A 22,618-nucleotide genomic window follows, 5' to 3' on the forward strand; every position below is an offset into this window, starting at 1 on the left:
TGTGGCATTCTGTACCTCCCGACCACAGTCATCAGCAAATGGGCTATCCTTCTGGTCAATAAACAGCCCATTCAAAGAAGTTGCTGTGGTAGGTCTTCCCCATACAATCCAGGGTTGTGAGCCCAACCTGTTACTCTCCCACCACCCCTGATCCCAACATCAGGATTGTACATAACCCAAAATTCAAAATCCTGCCCAATTACCTAAAATTATTTGGTCAGGTTTGGTTTATTGATGTAGATTTGAAACTTCTGAAGCAAGGCGAGCTCCCTAATCCTGAAGCTGTGCTTATGCTTTCCTGCCCCACTGACAATGATTCTTGCTCAGCATGTCAGGGGACTCACACTGAGCCTACAAAAAGGTTTATAGAATCATGCAGCACGGAAACAGACCTTTTGGTCCAACCAGTCCATGCCGACCATAATCCCAAACTAAACTAGTCCCACCTGCCTGCGCTAGGCCCACATCCCTCCAAGCCGTTCCTATTCATGAGCTTATCCAAATGTCTTCTAAATGTTGTAATTGTACCCACATCTACCACTTCCTTGGGAGATTCATTCCAGGCACGAACCACTCTCTGTATAAAAGCTGCCCCACATGTCTTTTTTAAATCTTTCTCCTCTCACCCTAAAAATATGTCCCCTAGTCTTTAAATCCCCCTCCCCATGGAAAAAGATACCTGCCATTCACCTTATCTATACCCCTCATGATTTTATAAACATCTATAAGGTCACATCTCAACCTCTTACGCTCTCATGAAAAAAGTCCCAACCTATCCAGCCTCTCCTTATAACTCAAAACCTCCATTTCCGACAATATTCTGGTAAATCGCTTCTGGACCCTCTCCAGCTTATTAATATCCTTCCTATAATAGGGTGACCAGAACTGGACACAGTACTCCAGAACAGGCCTCACCAAAGTCTGATACAACCTCAAAATAACGTCCCATTTCCTATACTCAAAGGCCTGTGCAATCTGCCAAACAGCATTTTAGGCATAGTCTTCTGAGAAAGTCAGAATATGCACATTCTGAAGATGATTTTCTGGTCACCTGTAATGTCTTTTCTCAAAGGTACATTTGTTCCAGTCAGTCTTGCCTATAGTTAATTGATAATATGACTGCACTAGAGAGGGTGCGGAGAAGATTTACCATGATGTTCCCTGGGCTGGAGATTTTCAGTTATGAACAGAACCTGGCTAGACTGGGGTCGATTTCCTTGGAGCAGAAGAGACAGAAGGGGGACATGATTGAGACGTATAAAATGATAAGGGGCACAGATAAAGTGGAAGAGACTTTCCCCTTGGTGGAGGGAATCAATGATTGGGGGGTGGGCATAGATGTAAAGTAAGGGATAGCAGGTTTAGGGGGGATGTGAGGAAATATTTTTCCATTCGGAAGATGTTGGGAATCTGGAACTCGCTGCCTGTAAGGATGGTAGAGATGTTAGAGAAATCCTCACAATATTTAAGAAGTATTTTGCTGTACATTTGCAATGCCAAGGCATACAAGGCTATGGGCCGACTGCTGGAAAACGGGATTATAGGTGGGATTATATGGAAAAATAGGTGGTTGTTTTTTTACTACAGTAAACTCGATGGACGTAAGGGCCGTTTTCTGTGCTGCAGACCGCTATGACTATAAATCCTAGCCCCGAGTCAGCTCCTATCCTTGTCCTGTTTGCCCACTGTTACTTATAGACTGAAACATGCTCAGCCTGAATGATGAGGGTTAAGGCAATGCTTTGAATAATGGAAGGGGCCCCCATTTATCATTCCTGTCAGATGCAGTCTGATTCTTACCCATTCAGTTAATGTGACAGGTACTCTGAACCAATTTGTCGTCATGACAACCACTTCAAGAGCTCTCTTCTTTTGTGCCTGCATCTCTCACTCACACACATTGCCTCCTGCAATTCCTAGCCCTCTCTCTCTTTCAAAAGTGGAAGTGGGAAGGAAGACGAGACCGAGGGAAGGGAGATAGGGTGGCAACAGGTTTGCCGAAAGTCACAAAGAGGACGAGGAAGGTCCTTAGCCTGACTTAAACCGTCAAGTGATGACGAGTTAGTGAGTGGGGGTTGGGAAATGAAGCAAAGTGGAGATTGGACGTCCATGTCAGGATGGGGGTTGGATTAGTCTGACTTTATTCTCTTAATCTCTATTGATCCGTGCAGGGAGTGACATGAGTGATTATTGTTTGAGAGACGGATCGGACTGAGCTGTATTCTTGCAAGGAGGAGTGCGCTCCAAATATTCAACATTGGAATTTCTAACGTCTGCGTTGTCAATGTTTAAGTGCCGATGTAAATTTAACCCTTTAAATGACCACGTGCGACCATCTTTATAAGCCTATCATCGCCCCTAGTATCATTCACATCCGAAGTCCTAGATTCTTCCCTATTCAGTTTGGATCCTGATGTTGCCCTAAATTCTAGATCGGGAACCTGGAAATAGGGAGCAGAAAGGAGGGCAGTAGCACTCCTGCCTCAATCTTCCCAGAGGAACTTCCTGCCTCCGGGAGCCTCGCTCAGTTGTGGAAGGAACCTGGAGAGCAGGAGCCCCAGTCCAAGGTTTTTAAGGCAACATCAGACTGGTAGTCCCCATGGGAGATGTGGGCATTGCTTGGGTAGGTTGGTTTACACTACGCATTGGAGTTTAGATGAATGAGGTGATTTTATTGAAATATATAGGATTCTTAAAGAGCTTGACAGGTTATATGTGGAGAGGATGTTTCCCCTCATGGGAGAGTCTAGGACCAGAGGGCATGGTCTCAGAATTAGGAGGCACCAATTTAAGACTGAGACGAGGAGGAATTCTTTCTCCCAGAGGGCTGACAATCTTTGGAACTCCTTGACGCAGAGAGCTGTGGGAACTGAGTGCTTGTGCACATTTAGCACTGTGATAGATTCTTGATCAGCCGGGGAATCAGGGGTAATGGAGGGAAAGGCAGCAATGTGGATGTGAGGAATGTCAGATCAACCATGATCCTATTGAATGGTGGAGCTGGATCGAAGGGCCTACTCCTGTTCCTATTACTTACGGTCCTTTGTGTACTGCGAGGGCACATTTAACATAGAGCCACCGCCCAGGTTTCCATTAAAATAATATCAGAAGGACGAGCTGGAGTAGGCCATTCATCCCAACCAGCCTGCTCCTGCATTCAAAGAAATCATCATCCATATCAATGATTTTCATCCTCCAAAGACATCATCAGATAAAGAGGCCTGAAGTCAGCAGAGTGAAGGGGACACCCCACCACATGGGGTGGGGTAGTGCGGCAGTGACAGGCATGATTGCTGCCTTTGAAAGGTGCCATCAGATTTAGCAGAATGTTTCAAGGGGGAATTGGTGGGGTTTAGCTACGAAGTTACGTTGAAGAAATTGAGATTGTTCCTCTTGGAGCACAGGAGATTGAGGTAGGATTTAATGGAGATGTACAAGATTAGGGCAGGTTTGTGCAAGGTAGATGTTCACGTTGACTGGTGGTACACCGTGTAAGGACTTGGAAACTCGGCATTAAGGTTTTGGGCTAAAGGTGGGGGGGTGGGGGGAGGAATGTGTTCAGGGTGTGTGGAGGAATGTGAGAGGGAAGATCTTCACATAGTGAGTGGTAATGGCCTGGAAACTCATTGCCCACAGGGTGGTGGAAGGGAAAACAAGCAATAATTTCGAATGGAGGATTGGATGGGTGTTTGAGAGAAATAAACCTGCAGGGTTACGAGGATTAAGTGGGAGAATAAGGCTGACTAGATTTCTCTAGTGAGTGTCAGCATGGGTTTGATGAGCTGAATGGTATCCTTCAGTGCTGTAAATGACTCCACAACTGTTTATTGGAGGCTCTTCTATTGGTTCTCCAGGCTTAACAACCCACTGGCTGTCCTTAACTGGACAGTGGACAGGACTTCTGGCCCTAGCTGGTCAACACTGAAACATACAAGAGTGGCTCAGTGGTTAGCACTGCAGCCACACAGCACCAGGGACCTGGGTTCGATTCCAGCCTTAGGCGACTGTCTGTGCGGAGTTTGCACATTCTCCCAGTGTCTGCATGGGTTTCCTCCGGGTGCTCAGGTTTCCTCCCAAAGTCCAAAGATGCGCAAGCTAGGTGGATTGGCCATGCTAAATTGCCTGTAGAGTTCAGGGGTGTGTGGGTTACAGGGGGATGGGTCTGGGTGGGATGCTCCAAGGGTTGGTGTGGACTTGTAGGGCTGAGGGGCCTGTTTCCACACTGCAGGGATTCTATGATTCTATGATAGGGTAGAAGCAGAAAGATTGTTTTCCTTTACAATAGAGTCTAGGACCAGAAGGTAAAATCTCGGAATAAGGAGTTGCTCATTTAGGACAGAGGTGATGAGGATTTCTTCTCTCAAAGTGTGGTTAACCTGAGGAATTCTTTACCACAGAGCGCTGTAGGAAACATGTTGTGAAACTTGAAAGTGTTCAGAAAAGATTACAAGGATGTTGCCAGGGCTGAAGGTTTTGGGGCTATAGGAGAGGCTGAATAGTCTGAGGTTATTTTCCCTGAAGCGTTGGAGGCTGAGGGGTGACCTTATAGAAGTTTATAAAATCATGAGGGACATGAATACAGTGAATAGCCAAGGTCTTTTCCCTAGGTAGGGGAGTCCAAAACTAGAGGGCATAGCTTTAAGGTGAGAGGGGAAAGATTTAAAAAGGACCTGAGGGGTAACTTTTTCACACAGAGGGTGATGTGTGTATGGAATGAACTTCCAGAGGAAGTGGTGGAGGCTGGTACAATTGCAACATTTAAATGGCATCTGGTTGGCTGTATGAATAGGAAGGGTTTAGAGGGATAGGGACTAAATGTTGGCAATTGGGACTAGATTAATTTTAGATATCTGGTTAGCATGGACAAGTTGGACCGACGGGTCCGCTTCCGTAGGAACAAATTACTGCAGATGCTGGAGATCACAGCAGGTTAAGCAGCATCCGCGGAAAGAAAGCAAGCTAATGGTTTGAGTCTAGATAACTCTTCATCAAAATGTCATCATGGGTCTGTTTCTGTATTGTATGACTCTATGAGCTGTTGAAGCTGGGTCATTAAAGACTGAGAGAGACAGATGTTTAGTAAGAAAAGAAATCAAGGGTAATGAGGAAAAAGCAGGAAAGTGAAGTTGAGGATGAGAAGATCAGTCGCAATTTCATTGAATGGCAGAGCAGACTGAATGGTCTACTTCTGTTACTATGTTTTGTGATTCGTACAAGCCACCAAAGCATTGCATGGGTGACCATACCCAGTGTGGTACAGGGTGATGGGTAATCCTGTCAGCCAGTCACTGAGAGACTCCATGGTGGGTCACCAACTGGAGAGCATGGTACACAGGCACACGCCAACTGCCCTGGAGAGCTCACTGCTGGTGACAGGAGGAGACTGGCACTGCCCGGGTGGGCACTGCAAGTTTATGTCAATCACAGACAAGACACACTGGCCCAGCCATGTACCAGTGTGGGAGAGGCCTCCCCTTCTCCACCACCACTCTCAGCCCGAACACCGCCATGTTGTCGACTCGAGTCACTTGCTGATGCGAGGAAAGCTTCGTCTTTTTCTAAAAATATAAAAAACAACTACTTTCTCGGCCAACCGAAAGCAGCTCGGACATGTGCATGGTTTGAAAAAGACCCTTCATCATTTAACGCGTCGAACGGCTCAATTACCTGCTGCCGTTAAAAAGTAGCGCGCGTCCACACCGCCATCTTGGTAAAGGGCCGTTGTGGTTGGGAAGGGGGAGGACATTGCGTCGCCATTTTGGTAAAGGGTTGTGGTACCGGCGCCGCTGTCCTGGTGAAAGGCGGATGGCGCCACCATCTTTGCTGAGGGACGGTGGCGCTGGCGCCGCCATCTTGGTGAAGGACGGTGACGGTGGTGCCGCCACCTTGGTGAAGGGCAGTGATGGTGGCGCCATTTTGGTGAAGGACGGTGGCGATGGCGGCGACAAATGAAATCCTTCACAAACGGTTGGGACGTGCTTTGACTCCTGATGACTACAGGTTGGAGCATTTAAATCAACCACTGGATTAAAAATGAATGAATTTAATGAATATTATAACGTTACTGCTTCTATGATGAATTTCACTGTCAGCAGAGCTCGGTGACTAACCATCTCATGGTCTGTATTGGCAATCGCTTGCTTTTTTGTATATGTTGTGCTATCCATTTTACAGACAGCTTCAATGCCTGTGCTGCTAACTCTTTCAGTGCTGTGTAGCTATTGTAAGGTCAGTTTTTGGGCCTTTGTTAAAAACAGAAAAACGGAAATTGCTGGAGAAACACAGCAGGTCTGGCAACATCTGTGGAGAGAGAAACAGAGCTAACGTTTGGGATCCAGTGACCCTTCCTCAGAACAAAAGAATAAATGCTGGACTGGCCACCATCACCCATATCCTGTTTAAAGAAAATATAATGAACTAAGGGACAGCAGGTGCAGGAAATCAGAAACAGAAATTGCTGGAGAAACTCAGGAGGTTTGGCAACATCTGTGGAGGGAAAGCAGTGTTAACATTTCAGATCCAGTGACCTTTGTAGGGTCACACAGCACGGAAACAGACCCTTTGGTCCAACCAGTCCATGCCAACCATGTTCCCAAACTAAACTAGTCCCACCTGCCTGTGTTTGGCCCATATCCTCCAAACCTTTCCTATTCATGTAGTGATCCAAATGTCTTTTAAACATTGTAGCTGTGCTTGCATCCATCACTTCCTCTGGCAGCTCATTCCACACACAAATTATTCTCTGTGTGAGAATGTTGCCCCTCATGTCCTTTTTAAATCTTTCTCCTCTCAGCTTAAGAATACAGCCTCTCGTTTTGAACTCTCCCACACGAGGGAAAATACCCTTGCTGATCACATTATCTCAAGTCACCATAATCTTACCAGACCATCAGGCTGCTCTCTCAGTAGAGAGAGTTGACTTAACCTGAGGGTCACCACACCTCAGGCAAGGGGAAGAGGCTGAGGAGGAGAGGCCTTCATTGTAATTTTCAGCCAGTGTGGGAATTGAACCCAGACTGTCAACTTTACAAACCAACTGTCCAGTCAACAGAGCTAAATGCCCCTCATTTTATAAACCTCTATAAGGTCCTTCAGAACAAAAGAATAAATGCTGGCCTGATCAACAGCACCCATATCCTAAAGAAAAATACTAAACCAAAAACACACTAAAGAACTGCAGATGCTGGAAGTCAGAAACAAAAAACAACAGAAATTGCTGGAGGAAATCTGCAGGTCTGGCAGCACCTGTGAAGAGAAAGCAGAGTTAATGTTTTGGGTCCAGAAATCCTCCTTCAGTTCTGCTGGGATTTTAATGACAATTGGCAATGATTACATGGTCACAATTAGACTGGCTTTTTATTGAATTCAGACGTCACTGACTGCTGTGGTGGGATTCAAACCAATGTGCTCAGAATGTTAACCTAGATTACAAAGCCAATAATGTTTCCACTATGTCATCAGCTCTCCCTATTTTTTTTTCTGGACAATAAGACTAAGTATGGTCATTGTAAACTGTTACCAAATTTGTGATGCGGGGTTGGCCATTTCAAGTGAGGAAATATTTCTTCACTTAAATGGTAGTGAACCTGTGGAATATTTTACCACAGAAGACTGTGGAGGCTGGGTCACTGAATATATTCAAGAAAAGAGATAGATTTAAAAGGGATCAAGAAGTCTGGAGAGAAAACAGGAACAAGGCACAAGTATAGAGGATCAGCCATGTTCATATTGAATGGTGGACCAGGCTCGGAGGGCCAAATGACCCATTTCTGCTCCTTGTTTCTGTATAAAAGGGTGATGCAGGCTTCTTTAAAAGAAAAGTTGTCAGAACGATCAGGAATTGGTGAATAGCATTGCCCAGGTTGTGGCTTTTGATTTTAAGTCTGTTTACAATTGTTGCTCATTGTCCTTAACTGATTCAGCCTGGGTGTAGAGTTAGAGAAAAGTAAATAAGCTGATGAAAGAGCTGGAAGCCAGATGTGAAACATGGAGCAGACATTTTAAAGCAGTGTAAATAAAGTTCCTACATATAAGCCAGTGTATCACCTTGACATTGATCTCAGATGTGAAATCCAATATGGGTAACCTGTCACTAGGGCTTCACTGGGTCTCCTGGGTTGTCTCAGTGTCCTGTACATATCCACAGTTAGCCAATGACTGTCAACAAAAAAGAGGGTTCAAGTATCTCCCCTTGATATTCAGTGGTATAGGCATCACCAAATCCCTGTATCCATCAATACCCTTGGGTGGGGTGGGGGATGGTGGTGGTGGGTGTCATTTAGCATTTACCATGACCTGAATTGGATGTGATGTATAAATATTGTGGCAACAAGAGCAAGTTAGAGGCTGGGCATCCTGCAGCGATTAACTCACCTCCTGTCTTCCCAGTCTGTCCACTATCTACAAGGCTCAAGACAGGAGTGTGATGGAATTGCCTGGATAACTGCAGCTTCAACAACACTCAAGTGCTCAACAGTCCCCAGGACAAAGTAGCCCGCAAAATAGCTCACTGTACATCCCTGTTTCTCTTAAATGACCTGTCTAAACCTCATCGCTCAAAACAATATCATTAAAACAGATGATTCGGTCACTAAGCCACTGCAGCTTGTGAGAACTTGCTATGCACAGACTGGGTGTCATATTCCTGTGTTACAACATTACAACAACGTACCTCCTTGACTGTAAAGCATTTCAGAACATTCCAAGCATTTTGAAGGACATTATACAAATGCAAATTCTTCTCTTTTTTGTCTTGTAATGTATCTGTTCATTAAATACATGCCCTTTGGCTTGAAATGCAGCTGTCTGGCTACACCGGTAAAATTTTCTGCCTTTAACAAATCCTTGTCAGATACATTTAACAATCCAATCCTCACAGCTACCGTCAGATAAATGCCTAGCTCACAGAGACACGGAACCTGAGGGGTCCTGAAAACAAAAGGGTTTAATTAAAACATTAATCATTCAGATTGAGCACCAAACTAGTCAGATCTGGCGACTTCAGTGCATGGTCAGTCTGATAGTTGTTTAACATTAAAACCTTGAAGAGCGATAGGTTGTGAGAGGGTGATTGTAAAATAAGATTGTACCATCCACCAATTCCTGACTTTGACAAAATAGAATCCAATCAGAAGTTGCCTTCTGACCCCCTCAAATGTCAGAGGACATCGCCACACTGTAAACGAGATTGACGTTCAGTGTTGACTTATACCAGGAAACTTTCACCCAGCTCAATGCCTGGCAGCTGTAGCCAAAATGAATGTAATTCATTCCTGTACCCAGAAATGACTTGTATGCACGTAGCCCCTTTCTAGACTTCAGTTTTTCCCAAAGCAATTTTCCAGACATTAAGTCCTTTTGAAACGCAGTCACTGTTGTCCTGCAGGAGCTGTGGTCATCAATTTGTGCACTACAAACTCCCTCAAACAGCAAGATGAAAATAATCAGACCTGAGTAAATTGGCAATCTTTTGCAACCACCTAAGAAGGCAGCTGTAGACTTGGTTTGATTTTTCATCCAGATTGGTGGCACCTCACAGTGGCACACCCTTGGCATTCATACGTCTAGATCTCCATACTCACGCCTCTGGAATGGGATTTTAACCCACAACCTTCTGATGCAGGGGTTTTGATGAATAGGTAGATGGGACTCCAAGGCAAGATGTGATGCCATGGCCTGGTGATTTTAATTATCAAGTGTTAGCATTCTGCTAAATGTGCAGGCTAGCAGGATTAGCCATGGGAAATGCAAGGTTACAGGGATAGGGTGTGGGGGTGGATCTGGTCAGGTGCTATTCGGAGAGGTGGTGTGGACTTGACGAGCTGAATGGCCTGCTTCCACACTGTAAGGATTCTATGATTCAACTGGACCCTGTAGAGCTCAGAAGACATTGCTCTGCAGCCTAACAATCATGTACACTGCATTAATAAACATAATTTCCTGGGAACCTAGAAGTCTAGCCTGTGTTTCTTTGAAGACTTGAGGAAACCAAGCTAGAACACGTTGAGAGGGTATTGGTAGTGTCCCTACCTTGAAATCAGGAGGCCTAGGTTCAAGTCCCACCTGTTCCAGAGGTGTGTAATAATATCAGAACAAGTTGATTAGAAAGTATACCAAATATATTGAGGAAAGAAGAGCCACACGCTAATTTGGAAAATGAACTGCACAGCAAAGGGTCAAGCACCTTAGAGACAGCCAGAGAGGAAAGAAAAACCAAAATCTGATTCGAGTTAATTTGATTCTGTCACTTTCTGACCTTGAGTAAACCTTGATTTAGAAATAAGTAAAAGGTTATCAATCCTGAAGAGGCTGCACCACACACTGAGCTTGGGGCTTTGCTGCCCCTGTTTCATTTGTTAAGATAATTACTGCTTTCATTTCATTAATAATCTTTAGCGGGAGACAGCCAGAGGTTAATAGAGATGAATGGAGGAGGAGGAAATTAGGGATAGGGATTCAAGAAGGAGCCTGCATATGAGAAATATACAGTTAAACAGGTTCCGGCTGGGAGAGGAATTGCGTTTGATTTTGCGGACTACAATTGTATCTATTTTAGTCATCTAGGATCAGATAGTGCTCCTGTTCCCAAATATTAGATAGCCAGAGTCTGACTATACTCAGCCCCAACAATGTGCGTGATTGGAGAGAGAGGAAATACAACAGGAGAGGGGATGCTTGAGAGATTAAGAGTGATGTTCACACCACATTCATTCCAGATATTGACCATCTCCAAAAAAAGGAGAATCAAACCATCACCTGTTTGATATTCAACAGCATTACCATTGCTGGCCTGTGCATTATCGGCATCCTGGGTGTTGCTGCAGACTAGGAACTTAGCTGGACAGATGATATAAATACACAAAGGCTAGGAATTCTGGGGAAAGTAACTCACCTCCTGACTCCCCAAAGCCTGTCCACCATCAACAAGGCACGAGTCAGGTGTGTGATGAAATATTCCCCACTTGCCTGGATGATTGCAGTTCCAACAACACTCAAGAAGCTTGACACCATCCAGAACAAAGCAGTGCACTTGACTGGCATACCATCAAGCACCTATAATATTTGCTGCTTCCACAACCAACACACATCAGTGTGTATCATCTACCAGATGCATTTCAGCAACTCACCAAGGCTCCTTTAATGGCACCTTCCAAATGCATGACCACTACCAGCAGGAAGGACAAGGTAGTAGATACATGGGAACATCACCCCCTGTAACTTCCCCTCCAAGCCACATACCACCCTGACTTGGAAATATAAAGCTGTTCCTTCAATGTCACTGGGTCAAAATCCTGAAACTCCCTCCCTAACCCTATTGTGCTGTACTTACAACTCGGGGACTGGAGTGGTCGGAGAAGGCAGCTCACCACAAGGGCAACTAAGGATAGGCAATAAATGCTAGCCTAGCCAGCAACACCCACATTCTGTGAAAGAGTGAAAGAAAGAGGCAATTATTGAGGAAGGAATAATGAGATCTAAAGCAGAAATCTTGGACTGTAATTATGGTCTTTGGTTCAAAGAGCCTGCAACCAGTTTAATTCAGCACAGAGACTCAGTTGTACGAAATATTTCTGACTAGCGTAAAGTTTAATGCATTTTTTCCCATGGAATCTGAAATTAAAACTGTTAAATTCATTTAACAGAAGTTAAAGGAGAACTGATTCTGAAAACAGTATGCTTATTTTGTGCTAATTTTATCAAGTTAATACAATGGAGGTATGTTATTACTCCTGAAACTGAAGATTGTGGATTTCATTCCCATCCCAAGATTTGATTATCTTCATTTTGTTTGCTTATTCAGAGGATATGAGTGTTCTGGCAATGCCTTCCCCTAGTTGTCATTGAGAAGGTGGTGGTGAGCTGCCTTCTTGAACCGCTGTAGTCCTTGAGGGTATAGGGACATTCACAGTGCTGGTAGGGAAGGAGTTTCAATATTTTGGCCCAGTGATGCTGAAGGAACAGCAATATATATCCAAGTCAGGATACTGAGTGGTTTTAACATAGAACATAGAACAGTACAGCACAGTAGAGGCCCTTCGGCCCACGATGTTGTGCCGACGTATTATCCTACGCTAAGATCAAACTACCCCGCATACCCTACATTTTACAATCATCCATGTGCCTATCCAAAAGTTGCTTAAATGTCCCTAATGTATCTGACTCCACTACCACCACTGGCAGCACATTCCACGCACCCATCACTCTCTGTGTAAAGAACCTACCTCTGACATCTCCCCTATACCTTCCTCCAATCACATTAAAATTTTTGAAGGGGAACTTGCAGGCTGATATTTTAGAGCAGTACCCAGGGAATGTGGCACTCTTAGATATGCATGTTATTTGCCCAGCTTAGAGCTGGTCTCCAGTTCCAGTAGTTTGTGAAGTTCATTTAAGTGAAGAAATATTTCCAGATGTCTACAAGTGGCAGAGATGGCATATTTTATGAGGCACAGCTAAACCTCTCAGGAGGTCACAAAACATCCTATGGAATCTTGTTGGGCACCCTGAACAAGGTTGAGATTTCAACCAACATCAGCAAGTTGTCAGGATTTTGAAGAAAGGTCCTGGACCTAAGGTGGAAGCAGTTCAGAGAAGGTTTATTAGGCTAATACTTGGAATAAGTAGTTGTCTAATGTGGAAAGAGTAGACAAGCTAAGCCTGTAACCTCTAGAGTTTAGAAAAGTCAGGGGTGACTGAATTGAAACATATTAGATCCCAAGGGGACTTGACTGGGTAAAGTTGAATTATGTTTCCTCTTGTAGGAGAATCTAGAACTAGAGGTCACAGTTTAAAAATAAGGGGGAACCCAATAGAAACAAAATTAAAACAGAGATGAGGAAACGGTTTTTTCTCTGAGATGGTTATGAGTTTTCTGGAATTCCCTTTCTCAAAAGACAGTAAATGCAGAATCTTTAAACATTTTGAAGACAGTGGTAGGTAGATTCTTGATGACCGAGGGAATGAAACAGTATCTAGTTTTTGCAGGAATGTAGAGTTGAGGGTAAAATCAGATCAGCCATTATCTTATTGAATTATAGAGCAAGCTTGAGGGACCGAGTAGCCTACTTTTGTTCCATAAAAACCGAAAGAACAGCGGATGCTGTAAATCAGGAACAAAAACAGAGTTGCTGGAAAAACTCAGCAGGTCTGGCAGCATTTGTGAAGAAAAAATCAGAGTTAACGTTTCGGGTCCGGTAACCTTCCTCAACCGAGGATTCCCCAGCACCGTTGTCGACAGGGCCCTTAAACGGGTCTGACCCATCTCCTGCCCTCACCCCTTTTCCTCCCTCCTGCAACAGCAAAAGGGTTCCCCTTGTCCTTACCTACCATCCCACCAGCATCCACATCCAGAAGATCATCAGACGCCATTTCTGCCACCTCCAGCAAGATGCCACCATCAGACACATATTCCCCTCCCCTACCCTCCCTTGTCCGCCTTCTGCAGGGACTGTTCCCTCCGGGATACACTGGTCCACACTTTCTTCACCCCCAAGATCCCCCACAGCCCTAAGGCACCTTCCCCTGTAACTGGCGAAGGTGCAACACCTGCCCATTTACCTCCTCCCTCCCCAGTATCCAAGGGCCCAAACATACCTTCCAGGTGAAGCAACACTTCACCTGCACTTCCCAGAATCTAGTCTACTGTATTCACTGCTCACAATGTGGTCTCCTCTACATTGGGGAAACAAAGTGTAGACTGGGTGACCGCTTTGCAGAACTTCTATGTCTTGCTTGCAAAAAAGACCCTGAACTACCTGTTGCCTGCCACTTTAACACACCACCCTGTTCCCTGGCCAACATCTCTGCTGCAGTGTTCCAGCGAAGCTCAACGCAAGCTGGAAGAACAACACCTCATTTTTCGCTTGGCTATTCACCCTATCCATGCCCCTCAAGCCCAAAAGAGGGAGCTTTACTTTTAGTTTAAAGGAATAGAGGAAGACTTACTCTGCATCTAATCCTGTGAGTTTGATGGTGATAGTGTGGAGGGAACTTACTTTTCAGTTTTAAAGTTTTGAGGGAGGTTTACTTTAACTCCGTCTGCACTGTCCCATCAAGCACTATCAGGATAGGTACAGCGCAAGGTTAAATACAGAATGAAGCTTCCTCTATATTGTCCTATCAAGCACTCCAAGGACAGGAACAGCATAGGGTTAGATATAGAATAAAACTTTCCTTTTAAATTGTGTAGAGAAATCTTTACTCTCGATTTAAAAGAGTAGAGGAAGCTTAACTCTGTCTCTAAGCCCATGCTGTACCTGTTCTGAGAATGTTTGATTGGGACAGTGTAGGTAGCTTTGTTTTCAGTTTAAATGAGTAGAGGTAGCTTTACTCAGTATCTCATCCCGTGTTGATGTTGTGCGTATTGGCATTACGTGAGGACATACAAGTGCTCAATGTGACATCCCTGTGTCAATAATAACTGGAGAATAAGCAGTGAATAAGCTGCACACATGAAGAACAGTCAGTGGGTTAAGCTAGTAGACATTTCCACGAGAAAGTTGCTGGTCATTCTCGCTCTACAGGTGATGTGAGACAGTTGTATTACTCAAGGAGCCACATAATTAAAACAATTCTCCTTCTCTAATTTATTCAGCTTCACAAATCCAATTTTGTGAAGGTCAATTGCTCTGTGTTGTGGGGGTGGTGGGAAGGGGTGGGATTGGTAATTGTGACTGGATCATTGCTGACGTGTCTCTGACTCTAATCTAACACTGAGGTCCCAGTTTTCAATCCATTAGCACTGCCTGAGTCAGATCCCTTCACAGCCAGTTATGGGCTTTTTGAAGGACCTTATCAGATTAGCCATGATTGCATTGAATGGCAGAGCAGACTTGATGGGCTGAATGGCCTACTTCTGCTCCTACAACTTGTGATCTCACTTACCAACTCCGTAATGGGCACCTACTGCCATCCTCCTATCTCGGTGCCCCATATGGAGCATCCACCTGGAGACATCTATCGGATCAAGGAGACATGGTGGGGGGAGAGGGGGGATGGGGTTCCTTGTGAATAATGCCACCAGTTGAATGACAGGCTTTGAACTGGCAAGAGTGGTCTTTTGCCAAACAGGTTCGGGACAAACCACGGTCCCTCCACCATTGGAGCCTCAGCACAAACCCCTTATACATTTCTGGAGAGATACAGACAATACTGCGTGTTACCCAGGAGTGACCCCTTTATAGACACAAATATCACCTTAGATTCAGCAAAAGAGGAAATGATCATTTGGCTTAAAGTATTTGCATTTGTGAAATAACTTAATATCGAAATAAAGTAGAAAACAACAAAAATAATACATATATGTGAACATTTCTATAAACAATTATACCATGTTGCCAAAGGCAGGTCTCCTTCATTTACAGAATAAAAACAAAATGCTTAGTACTTTCTGGAGGGCGGTGACTTAGTAGTAAAGGCACTGGACCAGTAATCCAGAACCTCAGACTAATGTTCTGGGGTTAGAGGTTCAAATCCTATGACTGATGGTGAAATTTGAATTGAATAAAAAGTTAGCTAAGTCTAACTACTGTCAATTATCATAAAAGCCCATATGAACTCATTAAAGCCCTTTAGAGAAGGAAATTGCCATCCTTACCTGGTCTAGCCTATAGGTCACTCTGGAACCACAGCAATGTGGTGGGCTCTCAATTGCCCTATGGGATGGCTAAGCAAGACACTCAGTTCAAGGGCAACCTCCAACAAGGAAAGAGCAAAATAAAAAAGAAATCAGTGTCTTACTTGAACTCGTAGGATCATTTTCAGTCACCTGAGGGCAGACTTACAGTAGGATTAGGCCATTTAGTTACACGAGCCTGCTCAGCCAATCAGTAAGATCATGGCTGACCTGATTACTCCACATTCTCTCCTACCTGCCCCCATAACCTTTCACCCCCTTGCTTTTCAAGAATCTATCAACATCTCCCTTTAAATTACTTAATGTTGTATGCTCAAGTCAGCACTTCCAACAGTGCAGCTCCCCCTCAATACTGCCTGGATTTTGTGAATTATGGTCTGGCATGGGATTTGAACCCACGACCCTCTGACTTGATGCTGAGCTTGCTGCTGTGTCACTGATACCTTGAGGCTGGTAGATGGTGGGAGAGTGGGGAGGAAAAGGCATTTGAGATTTTGTTTTGAATGTGAGGTGGGGAGAACGGGGAAGGCACAGGATGGGGGGTAGACAATGGGTGCAAGAGGATGCGAATCTCAGGTGTTAAGTTGGTGAGTGTGTAGTGGTGGGCTAACAGACAGTAAATGCTGATGGTGCAAAGTGTGAGCAATATGAGAGGTGAGTGGTGTGTTTGTACCAAAAAATAATGACAGTGTGGCCCAACACGAGGCACTCTGTGGCACAGCAGGTAGTGAAGAGGTAACAGTTTTTAGGAGCAGTGAGGGAAGATTTGACTTGGCCAACTTTTACTGAATGTCATCCTGGACTTTTTAAGCACCTGACCTCCTGCCTCCAACCCTCTCCTCTTCTCATCTCTGATACTTTTATAACCAAGAAACAAAGTTATGTGAATAAGATGAAAAAAGAGGGTTTTCAAAAATAGTGTTATCAAGTTTATTCTCCTGATTGATGAGCAGTCGCTCAGTGGTTAACACTGCTGTCACTTAGCGCCAGGGAGCCAGGTTTCATTCCAGCGTCGTGCGATTGTGTGGAGTTTGCACGTTCTCACCGTGTCTGTGTGGGTTTCCTCTGGGTGCTCCGGTTTGCTCCCGCAGTCCAAAAATGTGTAGGTTAGTTGGATTGTCCATGCTAAAGTGCCCCATTGTGTCCAGGGATGTGCAGGTTGGCTGAGTTGGCTATGGTGGATGTGGGGTTACAGGGATTGAGGGGTGGTGGGTCTGGGTGGGATTCTCTTCAGAGGATCAGTGTGGACTCAATGGGCTGAGTGGCCTGCTTCCGCACTGTATCTATCCTGTGAGTGCAGGAGATCAGCCTTTACATTCTCTGAGACTCCTGGACAGAGATAAGACAGGACTGGTTGAGGAACGAGGAGCTTCATTCAGTCTTGAAACTCTTGGGACATGATTACAGTTCTTCCCGCCCAGGGGCCAGGTGCTGGCAATGAATTCCTGGAGCTGTGAATCTCTGGAATCATTCTCCTTGAGAGTGCTACTGAGTGCGTATGTTTGATTGTGTGTCAGAGTGTGGGTCTGTGCCTTTCACTGTTTGTGCAGGTAAGTATGTGTGTGAATTTGTGTTAGCTGTGTGCATGGGTGAAGGTGCCATTGTACCTGTGTAGGTATGCTGTGTAAATGGGTAGCTGTAAGTGTGTGTGTTGGTAGAAGTGGCTGTAGGTTTGAGTGAGTTGGTGTAAGTGTGCGTCTGCATGAGGGTGCGTAGGTGTGTGTGTGTGTAGATGTGTGTGTGCAGTTGTATGTAGGTCTGGCTGAGAGTGTCTAGATCTCCATGTATTGGGGGTGTACGTTTATGTGTTCATGTGTAATAAACTGTCGATGAAGATATGCATGTGTTGATGTTAGCGCATGTAAGTGTAAGGATAGGTGTGTGTAAATATGGTTACGAGTGTGTATATAAGTTATATGTGTGTGGAAGAGTCTGTGCATTATTTGTTTAGGTGTGCATAACTGTGTTGTTGCGAGTGTGTGCGGGTGTATGTCTGTCAGTGTGTTTGAGTGTGTATAGGTGTGAGAGTATGTGTAGGCATAAGTATGTGTAGGTAAGGTGTATGCATAAACAGACAAGTAAGAGGGAGGCAGACAAACAGAGCTGATGGAGAGGCTGAGTTGGAGTGTGAGCTGCTGAATCCACAGGCTGTTGGGGTGATTGTGAAGCTAATCAGTGACCAGGGCCAGTGGCTTTGTGTGTCAGTGATTCATTATCTACAGCGTCACTCGTCTGAAAGTATAATGGAATTCTAATCGGAATAAAAATGATATTGAGAAGGCCTCCAATGAACCTATTACTGCTGTCCCTTCATTTTTCAATGTAGCTTGATGAGTTTACACAGTAAATGGTCAGGAAAGAAATCGGCTTAGCTTGAACCTGACTAATACACAGGAAGGGTTAAGATCATGTCACAGTGCCACAGTCTGCCACTTTTAACCTGCCTGAACTCACACAGGGATTGGCTACCATTGGAAACACCCAGTTTCAATGACTAATTCATATTTTGATGGGGCCCACATGCTATTTTAATCACCAACCTAACCAGGAGCTGTCAGATTTGGAACCCACCTAGTGAGCACTGTTCGGAGGGTGTGGGAGGCCTCAATGCAGGGCACAGGAGGCTCTGGTCGATGAGTAACATTTCCATTTCACAAAGCAGTTAACCAGCCCCACCGACTGAGTCCCTTGCATTCCACTATCTCCCCCTCTTGCCTCCACTCATCATGGAACCTTCATCCACCTCTGCCCTCAAAACATTACCTATTATCAAGACTGTTTTTGTACGTGGCTCAGTATGTGGATGGTGTGTACGTGTGTGTGTGGATGGGTGTATTTGTGTGGGTGAGTGATGGTAAAGCACGTGTGGATGTGAGTAGTGAGTACATATGAGTGTGGGCCAATGTTCTTTCTGTGTGAGTGTCTGTGTGTGTCTGTAGAGTGAATATACTGTTTATATTTGTCTGTGTGGGGGGATGTGTCTGTGGATGCGTATATGTGTATGTATGTTTGTGTCTTATTCTGATAGAGTTCTCTCCAATGTGCATTTTGCTGTGTCCCTCTCATCAAGCCATCTTGTGGTAGTTTATGAAACCACTCTCACTACCACTGAAACTTGTCTTGGTGCCTGTCAGTGAGCGCTGAGAGCCCTGTCCTAGGAACAGCAATAAAAATGTCACTTCTTTGTTTCACATTTAACTGACATTGATGAAATTGCTGAGGTCTCAGAGATTTAGGAGCTGGAGGAGGTTATGAGTTAGGGAGGGGTATAGGGGCTGGAGGAGGTTAAAGAGATAGGGAGGAGTGTAGGGGCTGGAAGAGATTACAAATTAGGGTGTAGCAGCTGGAGGAGGTTACAGAGATAGGGAGGATGTAGGGCTGGAGGAGGTTACAGAGATAGGGAGGGATATAGGGGCTGGAGGAAGTTTATACATATAGGGAGGGGTGAAGGGCTGGAGGAGGTTACAAAGATAGGGAGGGGTGTAGGGGCTTGGGAAGGTCATAGAGATAGGAAGGTGTCGGGACTGGAAGAGATTACAAATTAGTGAGGGGTGTAAAGGCTGGAGGAGGTTACAGAGATAAGGGTGTAGGGGCTGAAGGAAGTTCGAGAGATAGGGAGGGGAATAGGGGATGGAGGAAGTTACAGAGACACAAAAGATTTGTAGGGACTGGAGGAGGTCCTGGACAGACAGGGTTAGAGGCTAGAAGATGTTACAGAGTTAGGGAGAGGTTTAGTGGCTGGAGGATGTTACAGAGATGGGGAGGGTGTAGGGGCTAGAGAATTCTTAGGGGACTTGTCAGGGTTGATGTGGAGAGGTTGTTTTCCCCTGTGGAAGAGTCTAGGACCAGAGGGCGTGATCTCTGAAGAAGAATCACACATTTAAGACAGAGATGAGGAGAAATTTCTTCTCTCAGAGGGCAATGAATCTGTGCAATTCTTTACTGCAGAGGGCTGTCAAGGCTGGGCCATTGAGTATATTCCCGTCTGGAGGAAATTCACCAGAATGTTGCCTACAATGGAAAGTCTCATTTATGAGGAGAGACTAGATAGGTTGCGTTTGGTTTCCTTGCAGCAGAGGAGGCTAAGAGAGGAATCTGACTGAGGTATACAAAATTATGAGAGGTATAGACAGGGTAGATTGTGAGAATCTCTTTCCCATGGTTAATGTGTCTAAGACTAGAGGGCATAAGTTTACTGAGGAAAAAAATTTCACTCAGAGGGTGGTAGAAATATGGAATGTGCTGCCTGAGCGGGTGGTGGACACAGGTACTCTTGTAACATTAAGAAGCATTTGGACGAGCACTTAAAATGCTAGGGCAAAGTAGGCTATAGACCAAGTGCAGGTAAATGTGATTAATGTAGAGTCACAGAGGCATACAGCATGGAAACAGACCCTTTGGCACAACTTGTCCATGCTGACCAAGTTTCCTGAACTAAACTAGACCCATTTGCCTGTGTTTGGCCCATATCCATCTAAACCTTCCTAATCATGTACCTGACCCAGTGTTTTTAAATGTAACTGTACCTGCATAAACCATTTCCTCTGGCGAGTCATTCCACATACAAACCACCCTCTGTATGAAAAAGTTATCTCTCAGGCCCCTTTTAAATCTTTCTCCTGTCAACTTAAAAATATGCCCCCATGTTTTGAACTCACCCACCCGAGGGAAAAGATTTTCGCTATTTACTTTATCTGTGCCCCTCGTGATTTTATAAACTTCTATAATGTCACACCTCAACCTCCTATGCTCCTGTGAAAAAAGTTCAAGTCTATCCAGCCTATCTTTATAGCTCAAACCCTCCAATCCCAGCAACATCCTGGTAAATTTTTTTCTGACCCCTCTCGAATTTAATATCCTTCCTGTAACAGGACAAGCAGAACTGTACACATTACATAGTGGGCAGAAGGCCCTGTTTCTATGCTGTATGACTGAGATAAATAGATTTTTAATCAGTAAGGGAATCAAAGGTAATGAGGAAAAGGCAGGAAAGTGGAGTTGAGGATTCTCAGATCAGCCATGATCTCATTGAATGGCAGCGCAGTCCTGATGGGCTGAATGGCCTACTTTTGCTCCCACATCTTAAGGTCTTCTTGCTGTAAATCTGGAGTCACGTAGGCCAGACTGGGTAAGGATGGCAGGTTTTTTTTTACAAAAGGACATCAGCAAATCAGATGGGTTCATATTACAAAAGATACAGATTTTCATTGAATTTATATTTCACCATCTATAGAATCATAGAATCCCTACAGTGTGGAAACAGGCCCTTCGACCCAACAAGTCCACACCGACCCTCAGAGCATCCCACCCAGACCCATCCCCTTGTAAGCCACCTAATCTACAAATCCCTGAACACTACAGGCAATTTACCATGGCCAATCGACTTAACCTGCACATCTTTGGACTGTGGGAGGAAACCGGAGCACCCGGAGAATGTGCACACTCCACACAGACAGTCACCCGAGGGTGGAGTTAAACTCGGGTTCCTGGCGCTGTGAGGCAGCAGTGCTAACCACTGAGCCACCGTGCCGCCCTTGGTGTGACGCATGGCCAAGTAAACAATACCCCAGTGGGATTCGAATCCACATCCCCAGAGCATTTGTCTGAGATTATTAGTTATTAGTCCAGTGATGTGACTGCTCCTCCAAGCCCTCTCCACATGAACCAGCCTCCAGGAATGTGTCTAGCCAGAGTTGAAAACGCAAAGGTGGAGTGTTTCCAAGGGAGACCTCTTTTCCAGGAGTCCTGGGCTGCTTTGAGCCTCCTTGATACACGACAGTGGGGTGGTTCGCTGTGGGATTGTTCAGTCAGTCTCCCTGATCCTTCCTCACTTCTTGCCCAGGGTTCAGCCCCTAGACTGAAGATGAAGGGCATTCTGAGCAGGCTGGGCATTTGCTACCCTCTGGTGGTCATTTGTAAAGCTGCAGTTTCTATTTGTGTGAGCAACACGAGTGGTACTGAGAGTCAGTAAGTTCAGTTGATTGGATGCCAACAGTGCAGGTTCTGAGGTTGTAATCTTCTCAAGCTCTTCTTTTGCCTGAGGTGTGGTGGCCCTCAGGTTAGGGCACTACCAGTCGTCTCTCTCTCTAATGACAATGTGGGACTATGTCTACTGAGACCCTTCAAAAAGTACCTCATTGACTGTAAAGGGCTTTGTGGTGTCCTGTGCTGTATGAGATTGCTATATCAATGTAAGTCTTTTTTTTAATATCCAGAAGTGCTGTTACACACAACTGAATGTTTTTTTTCCCATCATCAAATCATTGCGGTATTTTTTTCCATCTATTAACCACCATCAGTAAATCACCCGTGTTTCCTGTAAATTGATTGATTTACATGCAAAGCTTGTGAGGGAGACATAGGGAGAGGGGGATGGGTCTATATCAAATGAAGTTGGAAGGGGAATTGAAGTCTTTTTCTGTTCAATACCATAAAGGTGTGACGCATGGCCAAGTAAACAATGCAGACAAACAGATGTGCCTCTGAAATAGGAGTAGGCTAGAGACTAGAGGGTGTTACACACAGTAACGCAGGCGGGAGAGTGTTACACACAGTATGATAGGTTGGAATCTGTTACACACGGAGTAACACAGACTGGAGGGTGTTACACATGGAGTAACGCAGACTGGAGGGTGTTACACACGGAGTAACGTGGTCTGGAGGGTGTTACACATGAAGTAACACAGACTGGAGGGTGTTGCACATGGAGTAACACAGACTGGAGGGCGTTGAACACAGAGTAATGCGGTCTGGAGGGTGTTACACACGAAGTAACACAGACTGGAGGGTGTTGCACACAGAGTAACATGGGCAAGAGGATGTTGCACATGGAGTAACACAGTCTGGAGGGTGTTGCATATGGAGTAACATAGGCGGGAGGGTGTTACACACGAAGTAACACAGACTGGAGGGTGTTGCACACGGAGCAACACAGATTGGAGGGTGTCGCACACGGAGTAACATGGGCGGGAGGGTGTCGCACAC

The 22,618-nt window shown here is 45.0% G+C and overlaps 1 protein-coding gene across 1 annotated transcript in view; it reads left to right on the plus strand.

Annotated features, from left to right (window-relative positions):
* The first annotated feature begins 5,904 nt into the window (after positions 1-5,904).
* LOC109911028 (putative uncharacterized protein C19orf81) overlaps positions 5,905-22,618 on the plus strand; it is a 26,208-nt gene continuing 9,494 nt past the window's right edge. The window contains exon 1 of the mRNA XM_020510266.2: positions 5,905-6,000. Coding sequence (XP_020365855.2) covers positions 5,936-6,000 — 65 coding nt within the window. The 5' untranslated portion in view covers positions 5,905-5,935. The remainder of the gene's footprint in view (positions 6,001-22,618) is intronic.

This window comes from Rhincodon typus, chromosome 37, assembly GCF_021869965.1.
Source record: "Rhincodon typus isolate 14 chromosome 37, sRhiTyp1.1, whole genome shotgun sequence".
Lineage (NCBI taxonomy): Eukaryota > Metazoa > Chordata > Chondrichthyes > Orectolobiformes > Rhincodontidae > Rhincodon > Rhincodon typus.